The 27,174-nt window shown below is 41.0% G+C and overlaps 4 protein-coding genes across 4 annotated transcripts; all 4 read left to right on the top strand.

Annotated features, from left to right (window-relative positions):
• The first annotated feature begins 182 nt into the window (after positions 1-182).
• On the top strand, positions 183-1,142 carry LOC110070330 (olfactory receptor 14A16-like). The gene has a single exon (XM_073003631.2). The coding sequence runs from the start codon at positions 183-185 to the stop codon at positions 1,140-1,142; it is 960 nt and encodes a 319-aa protein (XP_072859732.2).
• Positions 1,143-3,971: 2,829 nt separating this feature from the next.
• Positions 3,972-8,886, top strand: LOC110070329 (olfactory receptor 14C36-like). The gene is made up of 3 exons (XM_078378231.1): positions 3,972-6,089; positions 8,611-8,642; positions 8,755-8,886. Exons 1-3 carry the CDS (start codon positions 5,369-5,371, stop codon positions 8,884-8,886), a joined length of 885 nt encoding a protein of 294 aa, XP_078234357.1. The 5' UTR covers positions 3,972-5,368.
• A 1,148-nt stretch (positions 8,887-10,034) lies between these two features.
• Positions 10,035-14,052, top strand: LOC140708086 (olfactory receptor 14A16-like). Its single transcript, XM_078378068.1, has one exon. The coding sequence runs from the start codon at positions 11,268-11,270 to the stop codon at positions 12,225-12,227; it is 960 nt and encodes a 319-aa protein (XP_078234194.1). The 5' UTR covers positions 10,035-11,267; the 3' UTR covers positions 12,228-14,052.
• A 308-nt stretch (positions 14,053-14,360) lies between these two features.
• LOC144583689 (olfactory receptor 14A16-like) lies at positions 14,361-27,171 on the top strand. Its single transcript, XM_078378066.1, has one exon. The coding sequence runs from the start codon at positions 19,918-19,920 to the stop codon at positions 20,887-20,889; it is 972 nt and encodes a 323-aa protein (XP_078234192.1). The 5' UTR covers positions 14,361-19,917; the 3' UTR covers positions 20,890-27,171.
• Positions 27,172-27,174: the final 3 nt, after the last annotated feature.

The following is a 27,174-nucleotide window of genomic DNA, read 5'->3' as shown; positions in this document are numbered from 1 at the left end:
TAAAGTGTGTTTGTGTAGTATTATACTGTATAATTTCTGTACTCATATCTGACCACAACTTTGGATGAAACCAGTTTATAAATACAGATAAATAATAAAAGAACACACTACAAACAATTGCAAATAATGTGGCTGCTCTTCATACACTCGTGTCCTTCTGCTTCCTCCCACAGACAGGAAACATGCATCTTTTGGAACCAAACCTAAGGAATCAGTCTTCCCTCACACATTTTCTTCTCTTGGGATTCTCAGAGGTTCATGAGCTGCAGGTTTTACTCTTCATTGTCTTCTTCGTTTACTACTTCATTGCAGTTGGAGGAAATCTTCTCATCATCTCTGCAGTAGCTACTGACCACCATTTGCATAATCCCATGTACTTCTTTCTGATGAACTTGGCCATACAGGATGTGGGACAAATTTCAGTTATTGTCCCCAAATCCATGGCAAATTCCATCATGGAAAGTAGACAAATTTCATATTCTGGATGTGTGGCTCAAGTGCTTTTCTATGTCTTCTTTCTGGCATCCGATTTCTTTCTTCTCACAGTTATGGCATACGATCGGTATGTTGCTATTTGCAATCCTTTACAATATGAGATGTTGATGAACAAGAAAACCTGCCTTCAAATGATTGCTACTGTCTGGATCAGCAGCTTTCTTTATGGAGTCTTACACGCTGGTGGTACCTTTGCAGTACCGTTTTGCTCCAACATTATCAATCAATTTTTCTGTGAAATCCCTGAATTAGTGAAGCTTGCCTGCTCTGATTTGTTCCTAATTGAAGTTGGATTCCTTTTATTTAGTATTGTGGCTGTAGTAGGTTGCTTTATTTTCATTCTTGTGACTTATGTGTACATCTTTACTGCAGTGTTGAAAATTCAATCTTTGCAGGGAAGGCAGAAAGCCTTCTCAACCTGCCTTCCCCATCTCATTGTGGTTTCCATATTTATATCTACAGGATGTTTTGTTTATATCAAGCCCTCTTTTAATACGCCATCATATCTTGATTTGGGAATGACTATATTGTATTCCATGGTTCCCCCTTTAATGAACCCAATAGTGTACAGCATGAGAAACAAAAGAATAAGAAATGCTGTATCCAAGGTCTTAGGTTTAAGATATTCTTCAAAGGTTCCTCACTAACTTTGCTCAACACAGGTGACCTCTTTGTGTATCTGTCATCCATCAAGAACCATTCCTTAGGTCTTCTTTTGCAATTCCAGGTTCTGCAATAGCTTTTACACACAGAGAGCTGTGGTTACTCCCAAGATCAAATGTATGACACCTGAATACTGACTTCAGAGTACTACAATTTTTTTGTAATTTTTGTAATAAAGGTAAAGGTAAAGGTTCCCCTTGACAATTTTTGTCCAGTCGTGTTCGACTCTAGGGGGCGGTGCTCATCCCCGTTTCCAAGCCATAGAGCCAGCGTTTTGTCCGAAGACAATCTTCCGTGGTCACGTGACCAGCGTGACTAGACACGGAACGCTGCTACCTTCCCACCTAGGTGGTCCCTATTTATCTACTTGCATTTGCATGCTTTCGAACTGCTAGGTTGGCGGGAGCTGGGACAAGCAACGGGAGCTCACTCCGTCGGGTGGATTCAATCTTACGACTGCTTGGTCTTTATCCCGCAGCGCCACCACGTCCCTACATTTTTGTAATACTTTTTGTTAATTTGAGTCTCTGGCGATCCTTTTCAATTACATCCACATTCACCTAGATATTTAGGTATAAATGTTTTCATTATTTAAAACATGAGATGTACAAACCATAACATTCTTTAATATTAGTATTGTTTTGAAGCCCAAAGAAGACAGCATAAATATATGTTGGATCAAAGACAGGTAAAGCAGGGAAGGTATGATGGAGGAGGATTCATTTCTGATAAAGGGACTGGTGGCCTTGGAAGAAGGAAGAAATGATCCTGTGCCTTTTTTCCCCATTACTAGAGCTGTCTTTCACTTTGAAGACAGGTTGCACCTGGGCTTTTAGGAGTGTTGGTAGATGGTGCCACAAGACAGGTTGCTTATTTAGGTCCTGCCTACACAGTGTACTTATATTGCCTATTCAGACAAATTGTACAGAGAAAACCTTACTTAATTGTAGGTCCAATTCTTTTCCTGCAACATCAGAAGAAGAATGCATAGGAATCAGGATAGCTGGCCATCACACCATCTCAAATATGAATCAGATGGTGGTGCTAAGTGAATTCTCAAAACCTTCATTCCTCCTTCAAAGCCAGAAGACAGCACATAAATTATACTCACAATTGGGACAAGAAAGAAATGAAGACAGAAATTTATAGGAACACTTTGTAGAACAACTAGCATCCAACATCAGCTCATGTTTCCATGAGATGTAAACTGCACCATTGTGTTGGGCAAATGGGAACCATCCCTCCTGTTCCCTACCCAGGATCCAGTGGTTTGAGGAATCTGAAGCTGGATAACAAGGCCCAGGAAACCTTAATATAGCATGTGTGGACTAGTGCTATATTAGGACTAGGACTAGCTAATTGAGAACAATTAGAACTAGGATCTGATACTCCAGGGGGCATTAGGGATGGTACACAAAGCTTCAGGGATCCCCCTAAAACTCACCTATTCAGAACCTCTGGACTCCAGATGTGGCCAAATAGGAAGGGTTATCAGCCTGCCTAGGCAGCTTCTGTAATAGATCAATCCTGAATTAAACTTAGCTGGCTGAAAGACTGGAACTTTCACTTAACTGAAAAAGGTAGTATAGGTCCAGATAGCAGAAGACCAGATCTTACACTTCATTGCTGGGGAGAGGGCAGAACTGATCCCATTTGTCCTTCTAATGGTCTGGCTCCTCCTCACTTGCTTCATTCATGCACCCATCACTGCAGTGAACTTGACTCATCTGTGTGCAACTGTGCTATATGTGTAACACTTATGCACATTGTTATAGCTAAGTAAAGTCCTACTTATCAAAACTCACTTTGATCTGAATCACAAGAAAATATGAATGTACACCTGTCCTTTCCCATAAATCATACCCTATTCCAGTTCTGTTGATGAGCTTTCATGCAAAGTTCAATGAGGCCTGTGAAGGTGCGGAGAGAGAGAGAGAGCCGTCTGCAGAGGACAAAATGGAGGCAAATAGAAAAGAAGGGAAACATCAGGATGTGACTGAAAGTGTTGATGGAAAGGGAAAGGTTTTGACAGTTGAGGAAAGGGCGGGAAAATCGGAGATATGTCTGGCTGAAGGGGAGTGGGAGGAGCAAGAAGTGTCAGTGTGGGAAGAGTATAAAATTGAAGAGGGGGTGGTCTGATTTAGTATGGTGGTGGAGGAGTATTAGAGAAAGAAGAAAGAGGAGAGACGGAAGGTGTTTGAAAGAGTTCGACATCAAGGGCTTCTGAGGGACTTCCCTAACTTAAAGATCGGAGGACTGCTACCTGACCCTGCTGCTGAGGGGGAGAGACCCAGACGTATTATAGCCCATGAATGGACTGTCATCGTGGCTCCGCAAGAGGCTGAGTTACAGCGGGAGCGAGAGAACCCGACAACACCTTTTCCTGAAGGACCGGACGAAAGGGGGTCGGTGAGGCACTCATGTTGTGGGACGATCTGTGCGATGAAGAGTGCCCCACCCCTGCAATTGGAGCCCAAGGAGCGATATGGGGTGCTACACTGTTAAGTCCCTGGGACTATAACAAAAGTTTAATTGATGTCAGTAATGGCCTGTTGCCTCAGTTGGAACCGACGTTGCCTTTAAGTGACGTGCTGGTGGATGTGGGAGACAATAAAGTTGAGAATGTTAAAGTTATTAAGACTCAGCCCTTGTTATTTCCCACCAAAAATGAGGCGCCACCTAAAGGAGACAGCGAACCTCCTCACAAGGCCTCATCTCTTATTGCTCAAAATATGTTCAACACAGGAGTGGCGAAACATGCCATCCTGCCATTTCCTGTACTGCAGGTATAAAAATGTGTGTGTGTGTGGGGGAGAGAGCAGAGCACCCAGCAGGGCACCAAGAGGAGAAAGCAAGCAAGAAGAATCAATAGAGAGGCAGTCAAATCTGCAATAAGACCCTGTCAAGGAAAAATGGTATGTGGCACAGCTCTATTTTCTGAAGTTCATTCAAGGGAGCAATGATCAGCACATAGTCAGTAAAATGAAAATGCTTTTCATTTTACTAGTCTTGCTTTTATATAGTATTAGTGACTTCTTTGTGCTTTTCACAATAATAAAATTCCCGCTTTTCATCCTTCATATTAAATTGGATAGCTATCTATGAACATTTCTCATTCATACTGTATTTATCCAGGCATTTCTCCATTTTTCCTTTTCTTCTGGCTGGCTGGATATCGGCAGCCTTTAGAAACAGAAGAAGGTAAGTAATGAAAAGGTAGATCATTGCTACATATTGGCCAATAATTTCATCTTAGAAGATTCATGTTTTGGAGTTATGATGACTTCCCATGGGAGCACATCTCTAGGGGCACCAAGAGAATACAGTATGAACAGATCCCCTCTCTGGAATACTATTTGCTGGCCAAAAGAAGATGGATATATTAGTTTCTCTCTGTGGTTCCATATTATACATCAATATTGAATATCAGTGGAAGAGAAGATCCATCTGAAGGTGAGAGGAATATATGAAGAAAAGAACTAAGTTATTTCTACGTGATATCTTAAGGGGCTTCTCAATTGTTCTTGCTGCAAAAAAATATGTTCTAGCATATATTATACTATCATGTTTTCTTTCTCTATCTTAAACACTCACAACCATGAAAGGTGAGATATTTATAATTGCAACACACAGGTAAATTTTAAAAATTCTTTGGGCCATTAGTATATATTTCTTTTGCCTCACATGTCTATTTGATGTAGTGATATCCTGGATGTAGTTATCAGTTCCCACCATGCACTAAAAATTAAATTTAAAGGCAAAGTTGAAGATGCACCAGTTTTTGCAAGCCTTCCGTCTGCAATTATGTTATTTTGATTGTGTGCATGTCTATTGATTCTACTTATGATTGTACTCAATATTTTGTAACTTCTGAAAACATGTTTAGTTGTTTACTAACACTGATGAAGGATAATAGGTTAAACCACCGTAAAAACAAAAATTCTAGCAATTGCAAGTAACGAAGCTGTTCTCCTCACATGTGGTTCTGCTTCTTTCCACAGCCAGGCAACATGGTTCTTAAGGAACACAACCTAAGGAATCAGTCTTCTCTCACACACTTTCTTCTCTTGGGATTCTCTGAGGTTCATGAGCAGCAAGTTCTTCTCTTCATCGTCTTTCTTGTTTATTACCTGTTTATTACCTGGTCGCAGTTGGAGGAAATCTTCTCATAATCACCGCAGTAGCTACTGATCACCATTTACATAGTCCCATGTACTTCTTTTTGACGAACTTGGCCATACAAGATGTGGGACAAGTTTCTGTCATTTTTCCCAAATCCATGGCAAACTCCCTCATGAGTAGTAGACAGATTTCATATTCTGGATGTGTGGCTCAAGTGCTTTTCTATACCTTCTTTATAGTGTCTGATTATTTTCTTCTTACAATTATGGCATATGATCGGTATGTGGCTATTTGCAATCCTTTGCACTATGAGATGCTGATGAACAAAGAAGCCTGCCTTCAAATAATTATTATTGTTTGGATCAGCGGCTTTCTTTATGGAGCAATGCATACTGGTGGTACTTTTGCAGCCCCCTTTTGCTCCAACAATGTCAATCAATTTTTCTGTGAACTCCCACAGTTATTGAAGGTCACCTGCTCTGATTTGTATCTTATTGAAGTTGGAATTATTTTTTTAAGTGTTGTTATGGCATTAGGATGCTTTCTTTTCATGCTTGTCACATATGTACAAATCTTTACTACGGTGCTAAAAATTCCTTCTGTGCAGGGAAGGCAGAAAGCTTTCTCAACTTGCCTACCCCACCTAATTGTCATTTCCTTATTTATGTTTACTGTAACCTCTGTTTATATCAAGCCCTCCTCTAATTCTCTACCATCTCTTGATTTGGCAATGACTATATTATATTCCATGGTTCCCCCTTTAATGAACCCAGTAATCTACAGCTTGAGAAACAAGGAAATAAAGAAAGGTCTATGGGCAAAGAGAAAGGGATGTTATCCAGCCTAGATAGCTTAAGTAGTAAACAAATCCAGAATTAAACTTAGCTGGCTGAAAGACTGGAGCTTTCACTTAACTGAAAAAGGTAGTATAGGTCCAGATAACAGAAGACCAGATCTTACACTTCATTGCAGGGGAAGGGGCAGAACTGATCCCATTTGTCCCTCTAATGGTCTGGCTCCTGCCTCACTTGCTCCATTCATGCACCCATCACTGCAGTAAACCTAACCCATCTGTGTGCAACTGCAGCTATATGTGTAACATTTACTGTGCATCATTATAGCTAAGTGAGCTTAGTATAGCTAAGCCTCCTAGAGTGGTCGAATAGACCAGATGGGCGGGTTATAAATAAAACAAAACAAAGTTCTACTTTACCAAACCTCACTTTGATCTGAATCACAAGAACATATTTATGTACACCTGTCCTTTCCCATCACGAGTCATCCACCATTCCAGTTCTGTTGCTGAGCTTTCATGCAAAGTTCCATGAGGCTTCATCTCTTGTTGCTCGAAAGATGTTCAACACAGGATTGAAGAAACATGCCACTCTGCCATTTCCTGTATTGTAGGGATAAAAAGTGTGTGTGTGGGGGGGGGGAAGAGAGCAGAGCACCCAGCAGGGCACCAAGGGGACAAAGCAGGCAAGAAGTAGCAATGGAGAGAGAGACATTCTGTGACTTCCCTTAGATTATCAATTCATCTCATATTGTGTTTTCTTATGAAGAAAAACATCCAAGCCCAGCTAAATTTTGCAAAAACACATCTGAAGTCTCCCAAAAAGATGTGGGGAAAAGTGTTATGGTCTGATGAAACCAAGGTTGAAGTTTTTGGCCATTCCAAAATATATGTTTGGCACAAAAACCAACACTGCACATCACCAAAAGAACATCATACCCACAGTGAAGCTTAGTCAAGGTAGAGGGAATTATGAACAGTTCCAAATACCAGTCAATATTGGCACAAAACCTTCAGGAAAAATCAGCACTAGCTGAACATTCCCTAAAACAAGTTGGACATGAAATTCTATTTCGAAATACTGAAGTACTGGACAACACCAGCAATCATTATGTTAGACTGCACAGGGAAGCATTGAAATCCATAAGCATCAACAAAACTTCAACAAAAAGGAAGAAGGCCTAAAACTAAACACGGACCAGCTCCCAATACTGAATAATACAGCCTGCAAAAGGTCAACAAATTCTACCCAGCCACAAGGACCAGGGATCATTGCACAAAAAAGACCAGCTAAGGACAATCATCAATCAAAGTGACAGATAATCTCTTACCCCCTTATCACAACAAAACAGGCTGATCACCCTATCTCCTGAAAAAAAGACAAAAGCTGTTCCCACAGCTATAAATACTCAACTATCCAACAAACAGCAACAGAGCATGGACTGAGTTCCTGCTCCAGTCCTCTGAAGATGCCGGCCACAGAGACTGGTGAAACACCAGGAAGAACAACCTTCAGAACATGGCCAAAGAACCCGAAAAACCCACAACAACCTTCAGGCTTCTGTTAGAAAGCTGAACATGAGGAGGAAATTCATCTTTCAGCATGACAAGGACCCAAAGCAAACATCCAAATCAACAAAGGAATGACTTCACCAAAAGATTATTAACATTTTGGAATGGCCCAGCCAGAGCCCCAACCTGAATCCAATTGAATATCTGTGGGGGTGATCTGAAGAGGGCTGTGCACAGGAGACACCCTTGCAATCTGACAGATTTGGAGCATTTTTGCAAAGAAGAGTGGGCAAATATTGCCTAGTCAAGAAGTGCCATACTGATAGACTCATACCCAAAAAAAGGCTGAGTGCTGGAATAAAATCAAAAGGTGCTTTGACAAAGTATTAGTTTAAGGGTGTGCACACAGTTGCAACCATATTATTTCAATTTTTTTTTTTATTTTTACGACCCTCCACCTAAAAGATTTCAGTTTGTTGTTCAGCTGAGTTGTACAGTTCATAGGTCCCGTTAAAGGTGGAAAAAACTTCTGAAATGATTTATCTTTGTCTCATTTTTTTACATCACAGACACTTGACATTTTAACAGGGGTGTGTAACCTTTTTATATCCACTGTACCTGTAGAGATCTACCTGGTTCCCTTGCTGAGGGCCTTCAAGACTAACTTGAAGACAGATATACAGGCAGGCCTTCCCTACAGCCATTACCTAGTGTATCTCCCCATTTCTCTCTCTCTCTCTCTCTCCCCCTTTCTTCTTTTACTTCTTTTCTTCCTTTCTTGGACTCTGTGATTAATCTGGATTTTACCTTAGTTTATTTTTATGTTATATGTAAACTGCCCAGAGTAGACATGTTCTAGATGGGTGGTATATAAACAAACAAACAAACAAACAAACAAACAAACAAACAAACAAACAAACACTTTTGGAGATAGAAAGCACTTATAGGAAAGGACATGTTCGAAAGAACAGAACAGACCAGTTTGCCAATATAGAATCTAACACACTTTGTGTCTTTTTCTTTAGTGCTTATTGACAATAAATTTCCAAATGGTGAGGTGAGAAAAAATAATTTTTTAAGAGGCAGAAACTAGTTAGCAAAGAGACTACCACTCCATAATGCCTTGCAGCTTCCCTAGCCTCTCCCTGCCAATTCCTCCTTCTTCACAGTTCATGCTGGAGGCCATTAAGGAGGTCTTCACCTGTGAAGGAGTGGAAACACCTCTTGCGGAGTCTGGGACAGCTGCTAACACTCGGTCAGTGAGGATGTTTAATCTGCAGTGGAGACATTATTTTGGATGAAACCTCTTTTGGCTCAGACTGTTAAAATGTGATTTACCACAAACATGAGAATTACTTCTTTAGAACACCCTTAGAAGAGTGTTCATGAAAGCTATTTCGGTAAGTAAATAGCAAAGAGCTGCACATAGTCTGTAAAGTGAAATTTATTACCTAATGTTTCTTTCCATTTTTATCAATCTTGTCTTTGTGTCACCTCAGTCACTTCTGTGTGCCTGTCACAATCACGGAATTCCACCTTCTCATCCTTCACTTTACTTTGGACAAATATCCATGAACTTCCCTCAGTCCTTTTTATCCAGTAATACCACCGTATTTCACTTCACTCTTTTTGGCTGAATACAGAAAGACAAAGGAAGCTACCTGAAGCCACGGCTTATCATGAGTACATACTAGGCAATAATTTCATCTTTGAACATTTGTGCTTTGGAGCTCTGTGGGATTTCTATAACAGCACATCTCTAGGGACACAAAGGCAGTATTAAGAAGCCTCCTCTCTGCAGTAACAAGCTCTTGTCTGGTGAGATGCTATGCACAAGCACTGATGGTCAGTGGAAGATGTCAAGTGTGTCTGGAGCTAAGAAATATACATGAAAATAGTAAGTATTTTCTACCTTATTAGTTTTGGATTTTCTCAGTTCTCCATAAAAATATTCTATCACACATTTTGCTTTCTTGCTTTCTTTTTATATATCACTTTAATAGAGCCATGAAAGGTGATATATAAATATTTTAATGTGTTCAGCTAATCTTACTATTGCCCTCACATTTCTTTTACCTCTGCAGTGGCGAGGGGGAAGCTGGTACTTGGATGGGATTTGCATTGGATCAGCATCTATAGCAGGGGTGTCCAACCTTTCACCTTCCCTGTGCCACATTAGAAGATGAAAATTTGGTTTGGGCCGCACATACATTTGTTTTGGGCCGCATGGGGGGGCAGCCCTAGCAATCCTCTGCAGCCCCGCTCCAAGCGCGCTTATCGGCAGCTGCGATCTCAGACAGCAGAGGCTGCCAGCTTCAACTCCGGTGGCATTATGGGGCTGGGAGGGGGGTCAACCTATTGCCGGCAATGGCGCAATGCAGTCACACTGCCCCCTCTCTTCTCCCCTCCCGCTCCTTCCTTCCTTCCCTCTCCCCCCCCCCCCGTTGTGATGTGCCCCAGCCGCATTCTGGCCGCAAGTGCCGGCAGTGTAACTTGAATCTTTGGAATTTTTTTAAAAATAAAAAATTGCACTGGGCCACATTATGAGCCGGCCTGGGCCGCATGCAGCCCTCGGGCCGCACGTTGGACAAGCCTGATCTATAGCTTCTGAAAGCTATTCCTGCAAGCAGTCAAGCTGTTACATACCACTTTTGCTGCAGCATCTATGTCACTTTCAAGGACAGTCCCATGTCAAGTACCTTAGTCAGGTCCAACCTGACCTCCTATGAGCCTTGTAAGAGAAATGGACTCAGGAGTATCCCCATACTACACATCTGCTCCTTTGAAGAGGTTGTAACTCCATCCAGAACAGGTTACCCTCTCTTCTAAAACAGGAAATCAAAGAGTATCCAACTTCCTTAGATTTAGCTTCAATTTCTGGGCAGTCATCTAGCATATCATACACTCTGAAAAAGCGTTGTTGGTAAGAAGCAAGACTGGATTAATTCATCAATATTTGTCAACATTTCTTCTCATGCAGTTGTCAGAGTTTCAGGAGCTATATAGTTTAGACTTCTTATTTATTTTTCTTCTTAAACAGTAGAAAGTACTGTTCACTGTTTTGTGGAATAGATCCTCAGGAGTTATCTTTTTAAATTGTCATCTCTAGATATAGGTATATCTTCCGAATATTTGAAATTGATGAAAACAACTTCCCCTGTCTAGTTCTTGTCTAAGTCTAGTTCTGTGTGACTTCTGCCATCAATGTGATTCTGAGGGAATAAAGTGTCTTGTCAGTGTAGATAACAATTTAAATATCACGTGAAGAACTGTAAGAAAATGTTCCCAGGACTCATCCACAGAATTTGTTGACAAACAATGAAACAGAGGTGATGTGATCTGGTTTCATATCAGTTAGTAAATTATTGGGAAATATACCTATATTTGCAGATGATGATTTAAAAAGAGAACTCCTGAGGATCTATTCTACAAAACAGTATTGTACAGTATACAAAACTATATTGCCAGGTCACACATTGGAACTATTGTTCACATCGGGGCAGTGGTAAATTAATATCTCCTGATCACTAATTTCATCATAGCATTGGATGAAATCAGTTTATTATCATGGATAAATAACAAAAGACGACACCACAAGTGTAACAAAACAACTAAGAATTGTAAGTAATATGGCTACTCTTTTTAACTTGTGTCCTTCTGCTTCCTTCCACAGGCAGGCAAAATGCAATTTAAGGAACGAAACTTAAAAAATCTGTCTTCTCTCACACAATTCCTTCTCTTGGGATTCTCAAAGGATTGTGAGATGCAGGTTTCACTTTTCACTGTCTTCCTTTTGTATTACCTGGTAGCAGTTGGAGGAAATCTTCTCATCATCTCTGCAGTAGTTACCAACCGCCATTTACATAATCCCATGTACTTCTTTCTGATGAATTTGGCCATACAAGATGTGGGGCAGGTTTCAGTCATTTTCCCCAAATCCATGGCAAATTCCCTTATGGATATTAGATACATTTCATATTCTGGATGTGTGGCTCAAGTGCTTTTTTATGTTTTCTTTGCAACATCTGATTTCTTTTTTCTCACAGTTATGGCATACGATCGGTATGTGGCTATTTGCAATCCTTTACATTATGAGATGTTGATGAACAAGAAAGTCTGCCTTAGAATAACTGCTACTATTTGGACCAGTGGCTTTCTTCATGGAGTCTTACACGCTGGTGGAACCTTTGCAGCTCCTTTTTGCTCCAACATTGTCAATCAATTTTTCTGTGAAATCCCACAATTAATGAAACTTGTCTGCTCTGATTTGTACCTAATTGAGGTTGGGCTTATTTTGTTAGGTGCTGTGCTTGCAGGAGGCTGTTTTCTTTTCATCCTTGTGACTTATATGCATATTTTCACTGCCGTGCTGAAAATCCCCTCCATGCATGGAAGGCAGAAAGCTTTCTCAACTTGCCTACCCCACCTCCTTGTAGTTTCCATATTTGTGTTTACAGTATGTTCTGTTTATATCAAGCCCTCCACTAATTCTCCATTATATCTTGATTTGGCAACGACTATATTATATTCCATGGTTCCTCCTCTAATGAATCCAGTAATCTACAGCTTGAGAAACAAGGAAATAAAAAAAGCTCTCACTGAAATGTTATGTTTAAGATACTCTTCTGTCAATTCCTTTTAGTCTTGTTGTGTTCATTTGTTTTTTATTTCTCACCTATAAGTAGCAATTATTCATTTCTCATAATCTCAAGAATAGACTACTGCAGTGCTCTCTACGTAGGGCTACCCTTGAGGTTGATGTGGAGACTACAACTCGGTCAGAATTTGGCGGCCAGATTAATAACCGGCTTGAAGAAATTTCAGCACATCACCCCCATTCTGGACGCCCTTCATTGGCTACTGGTTCATTTCTGTATTGACCTCAAGGTTATTATGATAACATTTAAACCTCTAAATGGTTTAGGACCTTAGTACCTAGCAGAATGCCTGCTCCCAGTCAGATCTCTTTGTAATACCCTTTCTTCACAGGCAGGGCGGTTAAGGGCCTTGACCCTGAAGGAGTCCCAGAGGAAAAGAACAAGAAGTTGGGTCTTCTCAGTGGTTGCCCCCCACCTGTGGAATAATCTGTCCAGGGAAATACACCCGGCACCCTCATTGGACGGGTTTAAATGAGCATTGAAAACTTGGCTTGTCCGTCATGCTTTCCCTGAGCATTAAGTTGCTGTTATCTCTGCTTCCCTTCTATCATCCTTTTTGCCATCATTTCATCATCCTTTCTAGCATCTTTATAGCCATCTGTTTTAATTTATCCTACTAGTTATTGTATCTTATTGTATCCCCCCCAGTTAATTCTTAATTTTCTTCCCCTCCTTTTCTGTTATGATTTATTTTGTCTTTCTTTCCATTTTGTAGAAAATTTTTCCAATTGTGTAAACTATTTTATATATATATTTGTTTTATATTTTGTGTTGTAAGCCACCTAGAGTGGCCGCAATGACCAGATAGGCAGGGTATAAATGGAATAAATAAATAAAAATAAATAAATGATGGATGTTTATATTATTTTATTCTTATTGTGTTTTAATATTGTGTTGTTTGTCTTCGTGTTGTTAGCTGCCCAGAGTGGCTTGGTTGCCAGATGGTGCGGGGTATAAATCTAATAAATAAATAAAGAATAAAGAATAAAACGAGCTGTAGCATCAGGAGGATTAATTCCCATTTGAGGAATAGGTGGCCCATGAAGGATGAAGATGTCATGCCTGCTGTGCCTTTTTGTTTCAGGGCTAGATAGCTCAGTGGTTAATGTACTTGGCTGCAGACGAAGAGGTTGTGAGTTGGATTTCCCACGGTGTCTCTTGTGAATGGATCCAGCATGTGTAGCCTTGGGCAAAAGTGTACCCTCCTAGGATGACCCCAGAAGAAAGGGATGATAAATAACTTCTGATTATTCTCTACATAGGAAACCTTGCAAGAGGCCACCATAAGTGTGAATGGAGTTGACAGCACATGATAATAATTATTATCAGAGCTCAGGAATGGAAGGATTGTGTATCATATTTATCATTTTCCAGGCAGACTCTGCCATAACCTTTAGGGGGCTTGTAAACTGTGTCAAGAGATTGGCCTCTTAGTTAGGTCCTTCTCACAGAGTCTACTTATGTCTTCTATCCATACAGGAATAGCTGAGATAATACAGAGAAGATCTTAATTCTAGATCCAACTCCTTTCTTGAAATATTAGCAGAAGAATCTGATCACATATGATTTTTACTCAGATATGATTTCGGTGTTGGTTGTAGCTTGGGTAGGGGTTTAGCAACTTCCCACCTCAGTGGAAAGTCTCTTTGTTCAAATCCAAGTGAAGTGATGGAGGGGGGCTCTCTTTAATATACATTACTTAAATTTATGTTCATCATGCTCACTCTATTTCACTTTGTGAAACATTTGTTGGCTATAGCCCTTAGTTATTTAACAACATTTTAAAATGTATTTGAGAGTCTAGGCAAACCAACCTCCCCCCCCCGACCAAATGGATTAATTACATTATTTGGACATGTTCATTCATTTTGTGTCATCCTTTTGTAAGACACTTGATAGTCCTACCTAATGTTCCATCAAAAACCTCTGCTCTGAATTTGCCAATCAAAGAGGAGCCTGCGGTAGTGTGGGAACAGGTAAATCCATACACATATGGTGGAATCCCCAGCCCCCTGTTCTTGAGGTCTTAAAGACTGCAGAAACCCAGCTGGCCACTAAATAAACACCCCCAGACCTTGAGCCATCTTTGCTTGATGACTGTTGGTCTGGAAGTGGCTCAGCACATGTTTCTCTCCCAGGTGATGCAATCGCACGATCCACAGCCCTGGGAGGTCCGATGTGCTGTTAGCTTACCTGATCTTACAGTGGGACTCACTAGAAAATACCTGTTTTTTTTTTTTTTGCACTACCTGCCACAGCATAGGGACTAGCAACGCTATGTCCCATGCCCGCCATTGAGTTGCTCGAGCTCAACAAGAAGGGCCCCCTTGATGTCTTCAAAGAAGGCATTGAACCCCAAATTGTACAGATGGACTCCATCATTCCAAAAAAACTCAGGCTTATCCATCTGGATCCTTTAGTGACCAATCACCAATCCAACAACACTGCAGACTGCACTCCAGCTCTCACGTTTAACACCCCTGTGTGCCATGTTAACATTGAGGAAAACTCAGGCCTATCCAGATCGATCCCCTGGTGACGGTCACCAATTCAGACCGCTCTGCAAGCCTTGAGGTTAACCCCCCTGTGTGTCGTGTTAACGTTGAGGAAAAACTTACCATCTCTCCATGCAAATACGACATGTTTGTGGACCACAGGATAAGCATAGCCATGTTCATGTCCTTCAACCCATTAAGGTCGCGTATGGCTTTCATGATCGGCGCCTGTCAGGATGCCTTTCCAAATTGTTGCCGCTAATGTATACCACAAATACAGTCAGTGGGAACTGTCCAAGGTCTCCACCCTGTAAAGCTGGCTTCACAGTATGCTGAGCAGCCCTTTACTTGCAACATGTGTTCTGGCACCTAAACCCGGGTTGCTCCCCCATGGAGACGTAGCCGCCTAACACTCTGGCCAGTACACCTATCTGTGGCCAAAATTGTAATGTGCCACCAGCTCACTGACTCTATGGGACCTGTGAACACATAACAAGACTGGCCCCCTGCATGAGTTTGGTAGTGTTCTTATATGACTGTGCTATCTAGTTAACTAACACGCCCCTAGACTCTTGATTTCTTCTGGGCTATGACCCAGGGTTGCCAAGTGAAGGCTGTACCGATGTAATTGAAATGTGTGTCAAACCTCCTGCCCTGAATATTTACTCTATCTAATACTTAGTCAGTAAGTTCCAGCAATGGCAATTTCCTCAATGGTGACTTAACAGCATGTTAACATAAATAACCGAGGGCCCCTCCTCCAACCTTTAAATATGGCTGTACTGCTTTTGCAGTGCAGCTGCTGTCCATGCTGCACTGCCCTAAGGTGATTTGTGGCCTTGGATCACCAAATAAGAATTTGCATCTTCCCATCTTCCTGCTTAACGTCCTGCCGTTGCAGGGCTAGACTAGACTCAATATTTTGTCCTAATGCAGATGCTTGCCTAATTTTTAGAGCCCCAGGGACACCAAAAGTAATGCCATTTTGGATAGGACCCTTTCATATTCGAACCAGCATAGGAGTGTCCATTGTTACAAATGCGTTCCAATGGTGGTGATATTGGGGCCTTGATATCTTGAATTCTACCCGTCACTGGGCTGTCCATTTAACACCTTCTACACAGAAGAATGTGTAGCCCTCCTCTAATACTCCAGCATCTCTTGATTTGGCAATGACTATATTATATTCCTTGGCTCCCCCTTTAATGAACCCAGTAATCTACAGCTTGAGAAACAAGGAAACAAAGAAGCTCTTTCCAACGTTTTAGGTTTAAGATACTCTTTTGTGAATTTTTCTTAGTCTTGTTGTGTGATTTCATTTTTATTTCTTCTCCATTATTTGTTTCTCTTCTACAACAGCCTTAACACAGAGAGTTGTAGCCTGTATTTAAAAAAAGAAAAAAACAAAGAAGAAAATATTGGTACTGCATAAACATCAACTGTTGGAATACCAGGTAGAGCTGGGACTCATGCATCATCAGAGGAGGGTGGCTCTGGAAGGATGAAGATATCATGCCTACTGTGCCTTTGTATTTTGGGGCTAGATGGTTAAAACGCTGTACTGCAGCTAAAAACTGTGCTCACGACCTGGGGTTCAAATCCCAGGTAGCCAGCTCAAGGTTGACTCAGCCTTCCATCCTTCCGAGGTCGGTAAAATGAGTACCCAGCTTGCTGGGGGGGCAATGTTTAGCCTGTATAATTAAAAATTGTAAACCGCCCGGAGAGTGCTTGTAGCGCTATGGGGCTGTATATAAGTCCAATAAATAAATAAATAAATAAATAGTTAACATACTTGACTGTAGGGGACGAGGTTGGGAGTTCAATTTTCCATGGTGTCTCTCGTGAACAGAGCCAGCTTGCGCAGTTTTGGACAAAGGTGTACAGTCCCAGGATGACCACAGAAGAAAGGGATGATAAACGACTTCTGAATATTCTTTACCTAGAAAACCTAGGTGTTTTGGATGTGTCAATAAAGGTTTTTGATTGATTGATTGATTGATTGATTGATTGATTGATTGATTGATTGATTGATTGATTGATTGATTGATTGATTGATTGATTGATTGAGTCAAATGTCCATTGTGGTACACAGGAAGCATCTTGAACAGTATGCTCCCAAATGTGGCCCAATCTCTACCACATTGTGGCTTTGGTGTACATCCTTAGCTCTTCAGAACTTGTTTCGATCTAGGTTCAGCAGCAGGGGGTGTAATAGCATGCCTAGTGGGGTATGTATCTTCTTATGCATTCTTCCCATTCTGGGAACTGCAGCCCAGGACAGTGAGAGAGACAGTGGAGTCTGGGGAAGACCAGTATAGGTTCTATTTTATAGTGGTGTGAGAGAGCGTAGAATGTGAAAAAGTTTGAGAAGGAGGGGTAAGGAGGTTGAGTTTGTGTGAGGGACAGCAGAGTATGGAGACGTCTGTGTTCTCTTTTAGGGTGGTTAGAGAGAGATAGTTTGAGAGGAACAGGTGTTAGAAAACATGAAAAATTATGATGAATAAACTTAAAATTTAGGAATAAACAATATTGAGCTGGTACTGATTTGGCATTTGACAACTGGAACCCTTCTGTTCCCTAACGAATATCCAATGGATTCAAGGACTCTCAAGGCGTATTGTGTACAGTTTTGGTCTCTGCAGCTCAAAAAAGATGTAGTGGAACTGGAAAAGGTACAGAAGAGTGAGACTAAAATGGTGACTGGGCTGGGACACCTCCCTTATGAGGAAAGGCTACAGTATTCAGGACTCTTAAGTCTAGAGAAAAGATGCCTTTTCTAATAATTTGGAAATGTCATTGTGGATGAAACACTGAGTTTTCCTTCATGTGAACTTCTTTGTCCATGGTTGAAGAACCTGAAATAAGTAACAAGGATTCATGTACATTTGGAGATGGAGAGGGTTTACAAGAACACATGTGTTCAAAAAGTACAAAGATCAGTTTGCAAAGATGTAATCTAACACACTTCAGGTCCTCTTCTTTAGTGTTCATTGACACACATCCCCACCCCGAAAAGAAAATATTTTCCAAAGAGCCAGGTGCGGAAATAAAGCCACATTATTGAGGGGTATCCTATACAGATACTAACTGGCAAAACTGGTAGAACTGGTCCTGTTACCCCTTGCAGATCCCCTGCAGCTTAGCCAGCCCTAACCTCTTTCTTCTTCCTCACAGACAAAATGGAAGTTGCTACTAAGACCTCCACCTGTGAGGGAGCAAAACACCTCTGAGGACTTTGGGATGGCTGCTGACTCTCTGGTCACAGGGCTGGTGAATCCACAGTGGACACATTATTTTGTCTTACATATCGTTGAGATGACACTGTTAAAATTAGGTTTGCCATTAGTACCCTGTTTCCCCAAAATTAAACCTAATCTGAAAATAAGTAAGATTTTTTCAGGATGCTCATAATATAAGCTTTGCCCCCAAAAATAAGCCCCAGTTAAGGGAAACCCCACACCTCCACCATTGTGCAGCAACCAGAAGATGACATGACTGTATTTGACTGACTGTAGTTTGTTGCACATGAAAAAAATAAATAAGCCCTAATGCATTTTTGGAGCAAAAATAAATATAAGACCCTGTATTATTTTCAAGGAAAAATGGTATGTGGCACAGCTCTATTTTCTGAAGTTCATTTTAGGGAGCGAAGATCAGCACATAGTCACTAAAATGAAAATGCTTTTCATTTTAGTGAAATGCTTTTCATTTTACCAATCTTGATTTTATATAGTATTAGCGACTTCTTTGTGCTTATCACAATAATAAAATTTCTGCTTTTCATCCTTCACACTAAATTGGATAGCTATCTATGAACAGTTCTCAGTCATACTGTATTTATCCAGGCATTTCTCCATTTTTCCTTTTATTCCGGCTGGCTGGATATCGGCAGCCTTCAGAAACAGAAGAAGGTAAGTAATGAAAAGGTAGATCATTGCTACATATTGGCCAATAATTTCATCTTAGAAGATTCATGTTTTGGAGTTGTGATGACTTCCCATGGGAGCATATCTCAAGGGGCACCAAGAGAATATGAACAAATCCCCTCTCTGGAAAACTAAACTTTTTGCTGGCCAAAAGAAGAAGGATATATTAAAGGGTTTCTCTCTGTGGTTCCATATTATACATCAATACTGAATATCAGTGGAAGAGAAGATGCATCTGAAGGTGAGAGGAATATGTGAAGAAAAGAAGCAAGTTATTTCTACTTGATATCTTAAGGGGCTTCTCAACTGTTCTTGCTGCAAAAATATGTTTGAGCATATATTATACAATCTTGTTTTCTATCTCTATCTTAAACACACAGAACCATGAAAGGTGAGATATAATTGCAACACATAGGTAAATTTTAAAAATGCATTGGGCCATTAGTATATATTTCTATTGCCTCACACATGTATTTTTCTCCCCAGAAGATCTCAGTGATCAGGCTGGTTCAAAAAGGGAGAGAAACCGTTCAAATAATATTGTGCCTTGATTATATCCCATCCATGGAATTAGGAATTGTAAGTATAATAATACTGTATCCTCGAAGGCTTTCGTGGCCGGGATCCGAAGGCTGTAGTAGGTTTTTTGGGTTGTCTGGCCGTGTTCCCTCAAGAACACAGCTAAACAGCCCGAAAAACCTGCAGCAACCATATAATAATACCCTTGCTAAGTCATTAATGAAGGATTCGAAGTTTATTAGTACATAAACTCTGGAACTATTTTGGAGCTATTTACTTGTAAGCATTAATGGTTCATGAATGAGGCTCGAGTGGTCTCCCATTCCACTTCTTCCTCCATTTGAATCCATCTTGCCCATGACTTCATCTCAAGATGCCTGCTGGTGGCATACTAGATTCCTGTGGCATACACCATAATTACCCAGAACAGAATACCGATGAAGTGATATCCTGAATGTAGTTATATCTTCCCACCATGCACTAAAATTTTTAATTCAAAGTCAAAGTTTGAAGATACACCAGTTTTTGCAAGCCTTCCCTCTGCAATTATGTTATTCTGATTGTGTGCATGTCTATTGATTCTACTTATAATTGTACTCAATATTTTGTAACTTCTGAAAACCAATTTCATCACATCTTTAGTCATTTACTAACATTGATACATGATAATAGGTTAAACCAGCATAAGAACAAAAATTCTAGCAATTGCGAAGTAATGAGGCTGTTATCCTCACATGTGTTTCTGCTTCTTTCCACAGGCAGGAGACATGTATCTTAAGGAATACAGCCTAAGTAATCAATCTTCTCCCACTCACTTTCTTCTCTTGGGATTCTCTGAGGTTCATGAGCTGCAAGTTCTTCTCTTCATTGTCTTTCTTGTTTACTACCTGGTCGCAGTTGGAGGAAATCTTCTCATAATCATTGCAGTAGCTACTGATCACCATTTACATAGCCCCATGTACTTCTTTTTGGCGAACTTGGCCATACAAGATGTGGGACAAGTTTCTGTCATTTTTCCCAATTCCATGGCAAATTCCCTCATGAGTAGTAAACAGATTTCATATTCTGGATGTGTGTCTCAAGTACTTTTCTATATCTCCTTTATAGCATCTGATTTTTTTCTTCTTACAGTTATGGCATATGATCGGTATGTGGCAATTTGCAATCCTTTGCACTATGAGATGTTGATGAACAAGGAAGCCTGCCTTCAAATAATTATTATTGTTTGGATCAGCAGCTTTCTTTATGGAGTCTTACACACTGGAGGTACCTTTGCTGTCCCTTTTTGCTCTAACTCTGTCAATCAAATTTTCTGTGAAATCCCACAGTTATTGAAGCTCACCTGCTCTGATATGTATCTTATTGAAGTTGGAATTATTTTGTTAAGTGTTGTTGTGGGATCAGGATGCTTTATTTTCATGCTTGTCACTTATGTACAGATCTTTACTACAGTGCTAAAAATTCCTTCTGTGCAGGGAAGGCAGAAAGCTTTCTCAACTTGCCTACCCCACCTCATTGTGGTTTCCATATTTATGTCTACAGCATGTTCTGTTTATATCAAGCCCTCCTCTAATTCTCCAGCATCTCTTGATTTGACCATGACTATATTATATTCCATGGTTCCCCCTTTAATGAACCCAGTAATCTACAGCTTGAGAAACAAGGAAATAAAGAAAGCTCTATCTAATCTTTTAGGTTTTAGATAATCTTCTGTGAACTCTTTTTTGTACCTCTCATCCATAAAGAAACATTATTTGGTTCTGTTCAGATTTTGCACACACAGAGCTGCATCTGTTATTATTTTAAAGGTCAGAGAAGAGAGCTTAAGTACTCCATAAATATCTCATGGAGCAAAATTAGTTGAAACTTGGACTCATGAAGACAGAGATTTAATTCTTGATTAAGGGGCAGGTGGCAATTGAAGGAAAACGAAATAACACCTGTTGTACATTGTTCTTCCAACAGTAGAGCTGAGGTAGGGCAATACAATGTACTTTATTTATCACTTTGCAAGCAAGCTCTGCCTGGGCTTTTAGGAGTGCTAGTAAACTGCCCTGAGACTGACCATTTTGGGGAAAATATCTGTCATGTTCCCCAAATCTCATGCATAACAGACCTATTTCTTTTTCTAGATGTTTGGCTCAAGTTGTCTTTTATGTATTTCTCAACCTTTTATCCTCATTGTCTTCAGTTTTATATATTGTCTTTCAGTGATGTAAGCCTCCTTGGGTCCTTTTTTAAGGAGAAAGGCAGGATAAAAATATTTAAAATAGATAAATAATAAAATAAGGCATCAAACATCTTTTTCAGAACTGCCATGACCTCTAATCCATTACAATATGAGGTGTTCATGAAATTATTTTAAACAAGCCATTATTCAATTTATTAGCATAGCTGAGATCACTTTTTTTTCCTTTTGTGATGTTACATGTAGGAATTATTGTTTCAATCACACTTTGTGCTAATGTTTAACGAGCATGGTTGTTGTGGGTTTTTCGGGCTCTTTGGCTGTGTTCTGAAGGTTGTTCTTCCTAACGTTTCGCTAGTCTTCAGAGCACAGAGTGCTGTCCTCTGAAGATGCCGGCCACAGAGACTGGCGAAACGTTAGGAACAACCTTCAGAACACAGCCAAAGAGCCCGAAAAACCCACAACAACTATTAGATCCCGGCCGTGAAAGCCTTCGCGAATATGTTTAATGAGCACTTTCTGTGAAATTCCCAAATTATTTAGGCTTGCTTGGTCTGACTGGTATTTTTATTTATTTATTTAAAATAGTTTTATGCTGCCTTTCTCCCCAAAATGACCCAAGGTGGCTTACATCACCTCATTGATGTTTGAATTCTTTCTTTTGATGGTGTGGTTTGAACACATTGTTATATATTTTTGCTTATGAATGTCATGTCTTTTATTTAACTATATTGCCTATATTTTGACAGTAGGTGTAATGCTGTAAGCCACCATGGGTTACAGGTAGGGTAAAAATGTTTTCAGTAAACAAATAAAATTGTTTGAAATGCATTGGTGTGATAAATATTTATTGACAACATGGGAAAGCCCAGCCCTGCACCTTAGTGTCCACTCCAAACAAAAACCCAACTTAATGTCAGCCTTCCCCAGCTCTGCCCCAGTGCCGCAGGATCTTATCATCTGAATCGAAGCATCGAAAGATGTGTACCGAACAGTACACAGCTCTTGGGGATCATGTCATTCACAGATTCACCAGCGGGGAAAGATAGATGGTGTATACGCCGGAATTCACCTGGCAACTTTTTTGGGACCCACTCCCAAAGGGGAAATGCGGAAAGTTGGCAAAGGAGGCTCTGCAAAAGGTCCAGCTACTCTCCCTTCTGTTACCTCTTTCTGAATCTTTTCCCTAACTACCTCTTCCATATCCTTAACAACTTTTACATTGGATGCCAAAGTGGCACTCCTAACACCTTGAAATGGAATCCTAAAACCAACTTTGAAACAAATAGCGTGAGACATCTTTGTCGGGATATTGCAGCAACCATTTGGCCAGTATCATCAAGTTAATTGGACTGGGGGCCTTTTGCAGGATTGACCACTCCTGTTGCAAGCCTCTTTGGCCCACTACTGTCTCTACCTCCCCCAGCTCCCGGCCAACCTTGGAACCATGATGTGCCACTATGTTTGCCCCCACATAGGGAACACTGGTGTCAGTATCTGCATGGTTTACAGTTGCAGAAACCTTTCGAATTCCCAACAAACCAGGCAGGATTGAATCCCCTGGCCTGATGCAGTGTGGGAAGCAGGAACTGAATTGGCTTTTTGCATCACATGTCCACTATCGAAACGCTCAACCGCCAATTGGCAAGATGGGGTCATGAGCTGCAGCCACAGCCCAGGATGATGAACATCCCAGTGCATCTGGGGGTTCATTGCAGCCCTCATACGGAACCCTTGGTCATAAAGCAAACACGAGGGGCCCGGAAATCCACATAGGCCCTATAAATGATGTCACTATATTGCAGTAGTGCAAGGTCCCTAGACAGGTAAGACTTTACAATTGTATCTGCATAAATCAAAAAACCTAGTAACCAATTCCCCCAACACCTTTCTGCCACCTTCTTCCTAAATTTATCCTTTTCTTTTTCGTCTTCCTTACTGACCTTTTTTTCTCCATTTTCGTGTTCAGAAGGTGAAAAAATGTCCACATACTTGCCGTGTCAGATATTTTCAATTGTGATCGGGAGCAAGTGGTCTCCCAATGGTAATGACTGATCGCCCTATGGGAGGGCACTGCGAGAAACCGAAATGTCGCCTTTGTTTGGAATTGCAGTGTAATTGCCTGTCTGTCAACTCTCAGGAAAACTGGGCACCTGATTCGTAGAAGACCACGTCCATGGCGTCGAAGCCGAAAGAGAGCCAACCGGAGTGGAAGGTCTAGGTCCTACAGTAAAAGGATCCTACACTAGGCTCAGGTGGGAAAAAACCCAGAGGAGTGACCTTGCACCAGGGCCAAACCCCCGCTGTGTGACGTGTATGTTGTGTAAGTGCACACTCACCTTGCTCAACAACTGCCTGAAATGTCTGGGTGGCAGAAGGCAGCGCAAACACCTGCTGGCTGGTACCCCAAACAACTTCATAGGGGCTCCACTGGGTGTCGATCTGCATGCCCGTCCCTGAACCAAGAGCCTCACTTGTCAGTTGGTCCCAGGACTGGTCTGGTGTCATCGCCCTAACCTCCTGAAAACCTTGCTCCTGCGTTCCATTGGCAACGTCTGGAGAGGCACCCACTACAGAAGTCACCTCCAATGCCCCTGGAGCTGTGGAACATTCTTTTTCCAAGGGAGCGAAGTGCGATATCATAACATCACCTAATTGCTTGAGCTCAGCCATCTTATACACTTTAGATTCCCTTCTTGATCTCCTGGATGTAGAAGCTCTAGAAGTCTCCCTGGCAAGGCCCCTTTTCCTCTCAAGTTTGCTCAACTTGGCCAAAATAGCTATATAGGCCATTCTTCTTTGTCCAAAGAAGAAATGGCAGGTGCCGCAAAAGTAGCAATAAATAAGGGAACATAAACCACAACCCCCCGCAAGCTGCGAAGCCAAAGGGGGGGGGGTAAAACAAAAGCATACCCCCCTGCATTCAAGAGAAGATAAGGAAACAATCAATTAAACAGTTAAATCAAAGATCAAGTAGATGAAGCACAATAAGCAGATAAAGAAACTGTCTGGAGACTGCTGGAACTTGGGGCCAGGGCTCACCGATTTCTTGAACAAGGGGTATCAGCACACCGCTGCTTTTCACCTGTTTCCGCACTACAACAGGCCCCTTCTTTTTGGCAAAGGATGGCAATTTCTGCATTTGATGTTATCAATAAAGTGTGGCCCATTTTAATCCATATCTTTGTCTCGCGTCTTTATTTCGGGGTTTGGATAGCAATTCCCCTATTGTTCTGAAGATCAGGAGGCTCAGACAGTGCTAGAAGTATCTGTCCCAACAAAGGAAGGAATAACATTGGATGGATGGAAAAGAAACAGTTGCTTCACCTGTTGTTCACCTGGTTGTGCTGAGACATTTTCCTCACAAACTCAAGGACTGATACCTACTTTAACTATAGGAGGACAAGCAGGCTGTGCAGTTAGGTGGAACTATAAGCAATATCTGAAGCACACTATCCATCTGATAGTGGTGAAAAACATTTGGAAAAGGTCCTCAATTCTAACAGGTGGATATCTTTTTAGGAACTGTTTCAAGAAGACATTTCAGGAGATGTCACTTCCCATGGAATCTCCATCTTGAATTTTCAAGCCCATCATTTACTCCTTTGAAGCCAAAATTGAGCAGGTCAATTACAGTTAGTTGGAGCCGAAGACATTAACAGATCCCATCGCTTTCAATGGGGGAAACACAATAAATATCTTTAAAATTACGGAAATCTATGGGTAAATGTATATAAAAAAGTGGCTTTCCACCCATGTCTGTGAGATGGTTTGACAAATATGTTGTTTTAAAAAAATCTTTAGTGTTACCAAGATAGACATATGAAATTTCCTTTTAGTGCATAAAGTTCCCTACTTTGAAAACTTTATGCACTTGATGCAATGTTATGTTTCAGTGCTGTCATATTATGGGTACACATCAACCAGTCATTTATACTAAATGCCTTTTTGTAAGCAACTTCCCCCCTGCAAGATTGTGATGGACAAATGGGAACCACCCCTTCTCTTCCCAACCCTGCATCTGCAGCTGGATAACAGGTTCCCAGGAAACATCAGCATAGCAGTTCTGAGACTTCATGAAAACTGGCTAGTGGGGGACAATTAGATCTAGGCCCTGTTACCCCAGGAGGCATTTAGAATGGTGCACAAAATTTTAGCATTCTCTTTAAAACTCCCCTGTTAAGAATCTCTGGACTCCATGTATGGACAAAGAGAAAGGCATGTCAGCTAGCCTAGATAGCTCAATGGAGAGAGACATTCAAATGTCCATTATGATGCACAAGGGGGATCTTGCATAGTACACTCCAAATTGTGGCCCTACCTCTAACTCTTTATGGCTTGCTAGTGCCTCTTTCCCTCATGGGATCCCATATGGATCTAGCTTTTGTAGCAGCAGGTGTAGTAATTTACCTGTTGCATTATATGTCTTCCAGTGCATTCTTCTTGTTATGGGAAATGCAGCCCAGGAAAACACATAATTGGCCTACTTCTCCCTTCCTCTCAGTAATAGTGAGCTGTGCATGAATTTTAGTGATTTGCCTTCCTAGACAACCTGGGCCACCGAGAGAAGCTATGGCATTTCCCTTCCCCTTGAAACTATCAACCCTGCTCCTCCAAAGTGCTAGATACCCTGAGACTCAACTGGATTTCTATTACCACCGATCTGGCTATTCTGCAAGTGGATGCTTGCTCCAGGGGCTAATGATTGTTTCTAAAAGAGGTGGAAGAGATTGAGGTTTCCTTCATGTGGACATTAGAGATTTGGACGAATAAAAAAAATGATGCTTTGTTGGGATTCGGCATTAGTCAAAGTTGACAAATGGAAAAAAGTGACAAAGCACCAAATGTTAGTGATAAATTGATGAATATTCATCAATTCACCATTAAAACACAATGTTCTTCTGCTGAACAGCTGATAGGTGGGACAATAACAAACAGGCTGGCTGTGGAACAAAAATGATGTCAAATGGGGGGTCACAAAGGAGGCCTTCTGTGGGGGAGTGAAAACACCTCTGATGACTTTTGGTGAGCTGGTAACTCTCAGTTCATGGGGCTGGTGAAACTGAAGTGGTACCATTATTTTGGATTAGGTGTCTTTGGGAAAACAATGTGAAAATGAAGTTTCCAATTATTATGCAAATTGCTTCTGGGGCACAGTCCCATTTTGTAAAGTGGATTTCAGGGAGATGCATATAGTTGATAGCTCATTAGTGACTTCTTTGTTCCTCTCAGTATAATAAAACTTCTCTTCTCATCCTTCTTCTTATATTGGATAAGTATCTGTGGCTATTCCTTGATGATATTAATCTAGCCATCTCCATATCTTATCTTCTGCCTGGCAGAATATAAGGAGGTTTTGGAATCAGAGGAAGCCAGCTAATTGGTACATATTGGACAATAATTTCATCTTTGAACCTTTGTTTCTGAGTTAGGATGGCTTCCCATAGGAGCACATCTCAAGGCGCACTAAGAGAATATTAACAAGTCTCCCCTCTGAAATACTCCTCTCTTGCTGGATGAAAGAAGAAGGATATATTAAAGGGTATCTCTCACTTGTTACCTACTATATAGGGATATTGAATACCACTGGAAGAGAACATGTATCTGAAGCTGAGAGAAGTACATGAAGAAAAGCAGTAAGTAATTCCTACCTTTTTACTTCAGGATTTTCTTGACTGTTCTTGCTGCAAAAATATGTTCTACTACTTATTTTTCTCATTTGTTCTCTCTCTCTCTCTCTCTCTCTCTCTCACACACACACACACACACACACACACACACACACACACACACACACACACAC

The sequence above is a fragment of the Pogona vitticeps genome, chromosome 6, assembly GCF_051106095.1.
Source record: "Pogona vitticeps strain Pit_001003342236 chromosome 6, PviZW2.1, whole genome shotgun sequence".
NCBI classification, from domain to species: Eukaryota; Metazoa; Chordata; class Lepidosauria; order Squamata; family Agamidae; genus Pogona; species Pogona vitticeps.
This window is presented reverse-complemented; position numbering and strand designations above follow the sequence as displayed.

What these genes read in the sequence shown, in the direction of transcription:
- LOC110070330 (XM_073003631.2), top strand. Translation starts at nt 183, where the DNA reads ATGCATCTTTTGGAACCAAACCTAAGGAATCAGTCTTCCCTCACACAT.
- LOC110070329 (XM_078378231.1), top strand. Translation starts at nt 5,369, where the DNA reads ATGTACTTCTTTTTGACGAACTTGGCCATACAAGATGTGGGACAAGTT. An exon ending in AAACAAGGAAATAAAGAAAG is followed by an intron (nt 6,090 to 8,610) that starts GTCTATGGGCAA and finishes CTTTTTCTTTAG; the next exon opens with TGCTTATTGACAATAAATTT. An exon ending in ATAAATTTCCAAATGGTGAG is followed by an intron (nt 8,643 to 8,754) that starts GTGAGAAAAAAT and finishes CCTTCTTCACAG; the next exon opens with TTCATGCTGGAGGCCATTAA.
- LOC140708086 (XM_078378068.1), top strand. Translation starts at nt 11,268, where the DNA reads ATGCAATTTAAGGAACGAAACTTAAAAAATCTGTCTTCTCTCACACAA.
- LOC144583689 (XM_078378066.1), top strand. Translation starts at nt 19,918, where the DNA reads ATGTGTTTCTGCTTCTTTCCACAGGCAGGAGACATGTATCTTAAGGAA.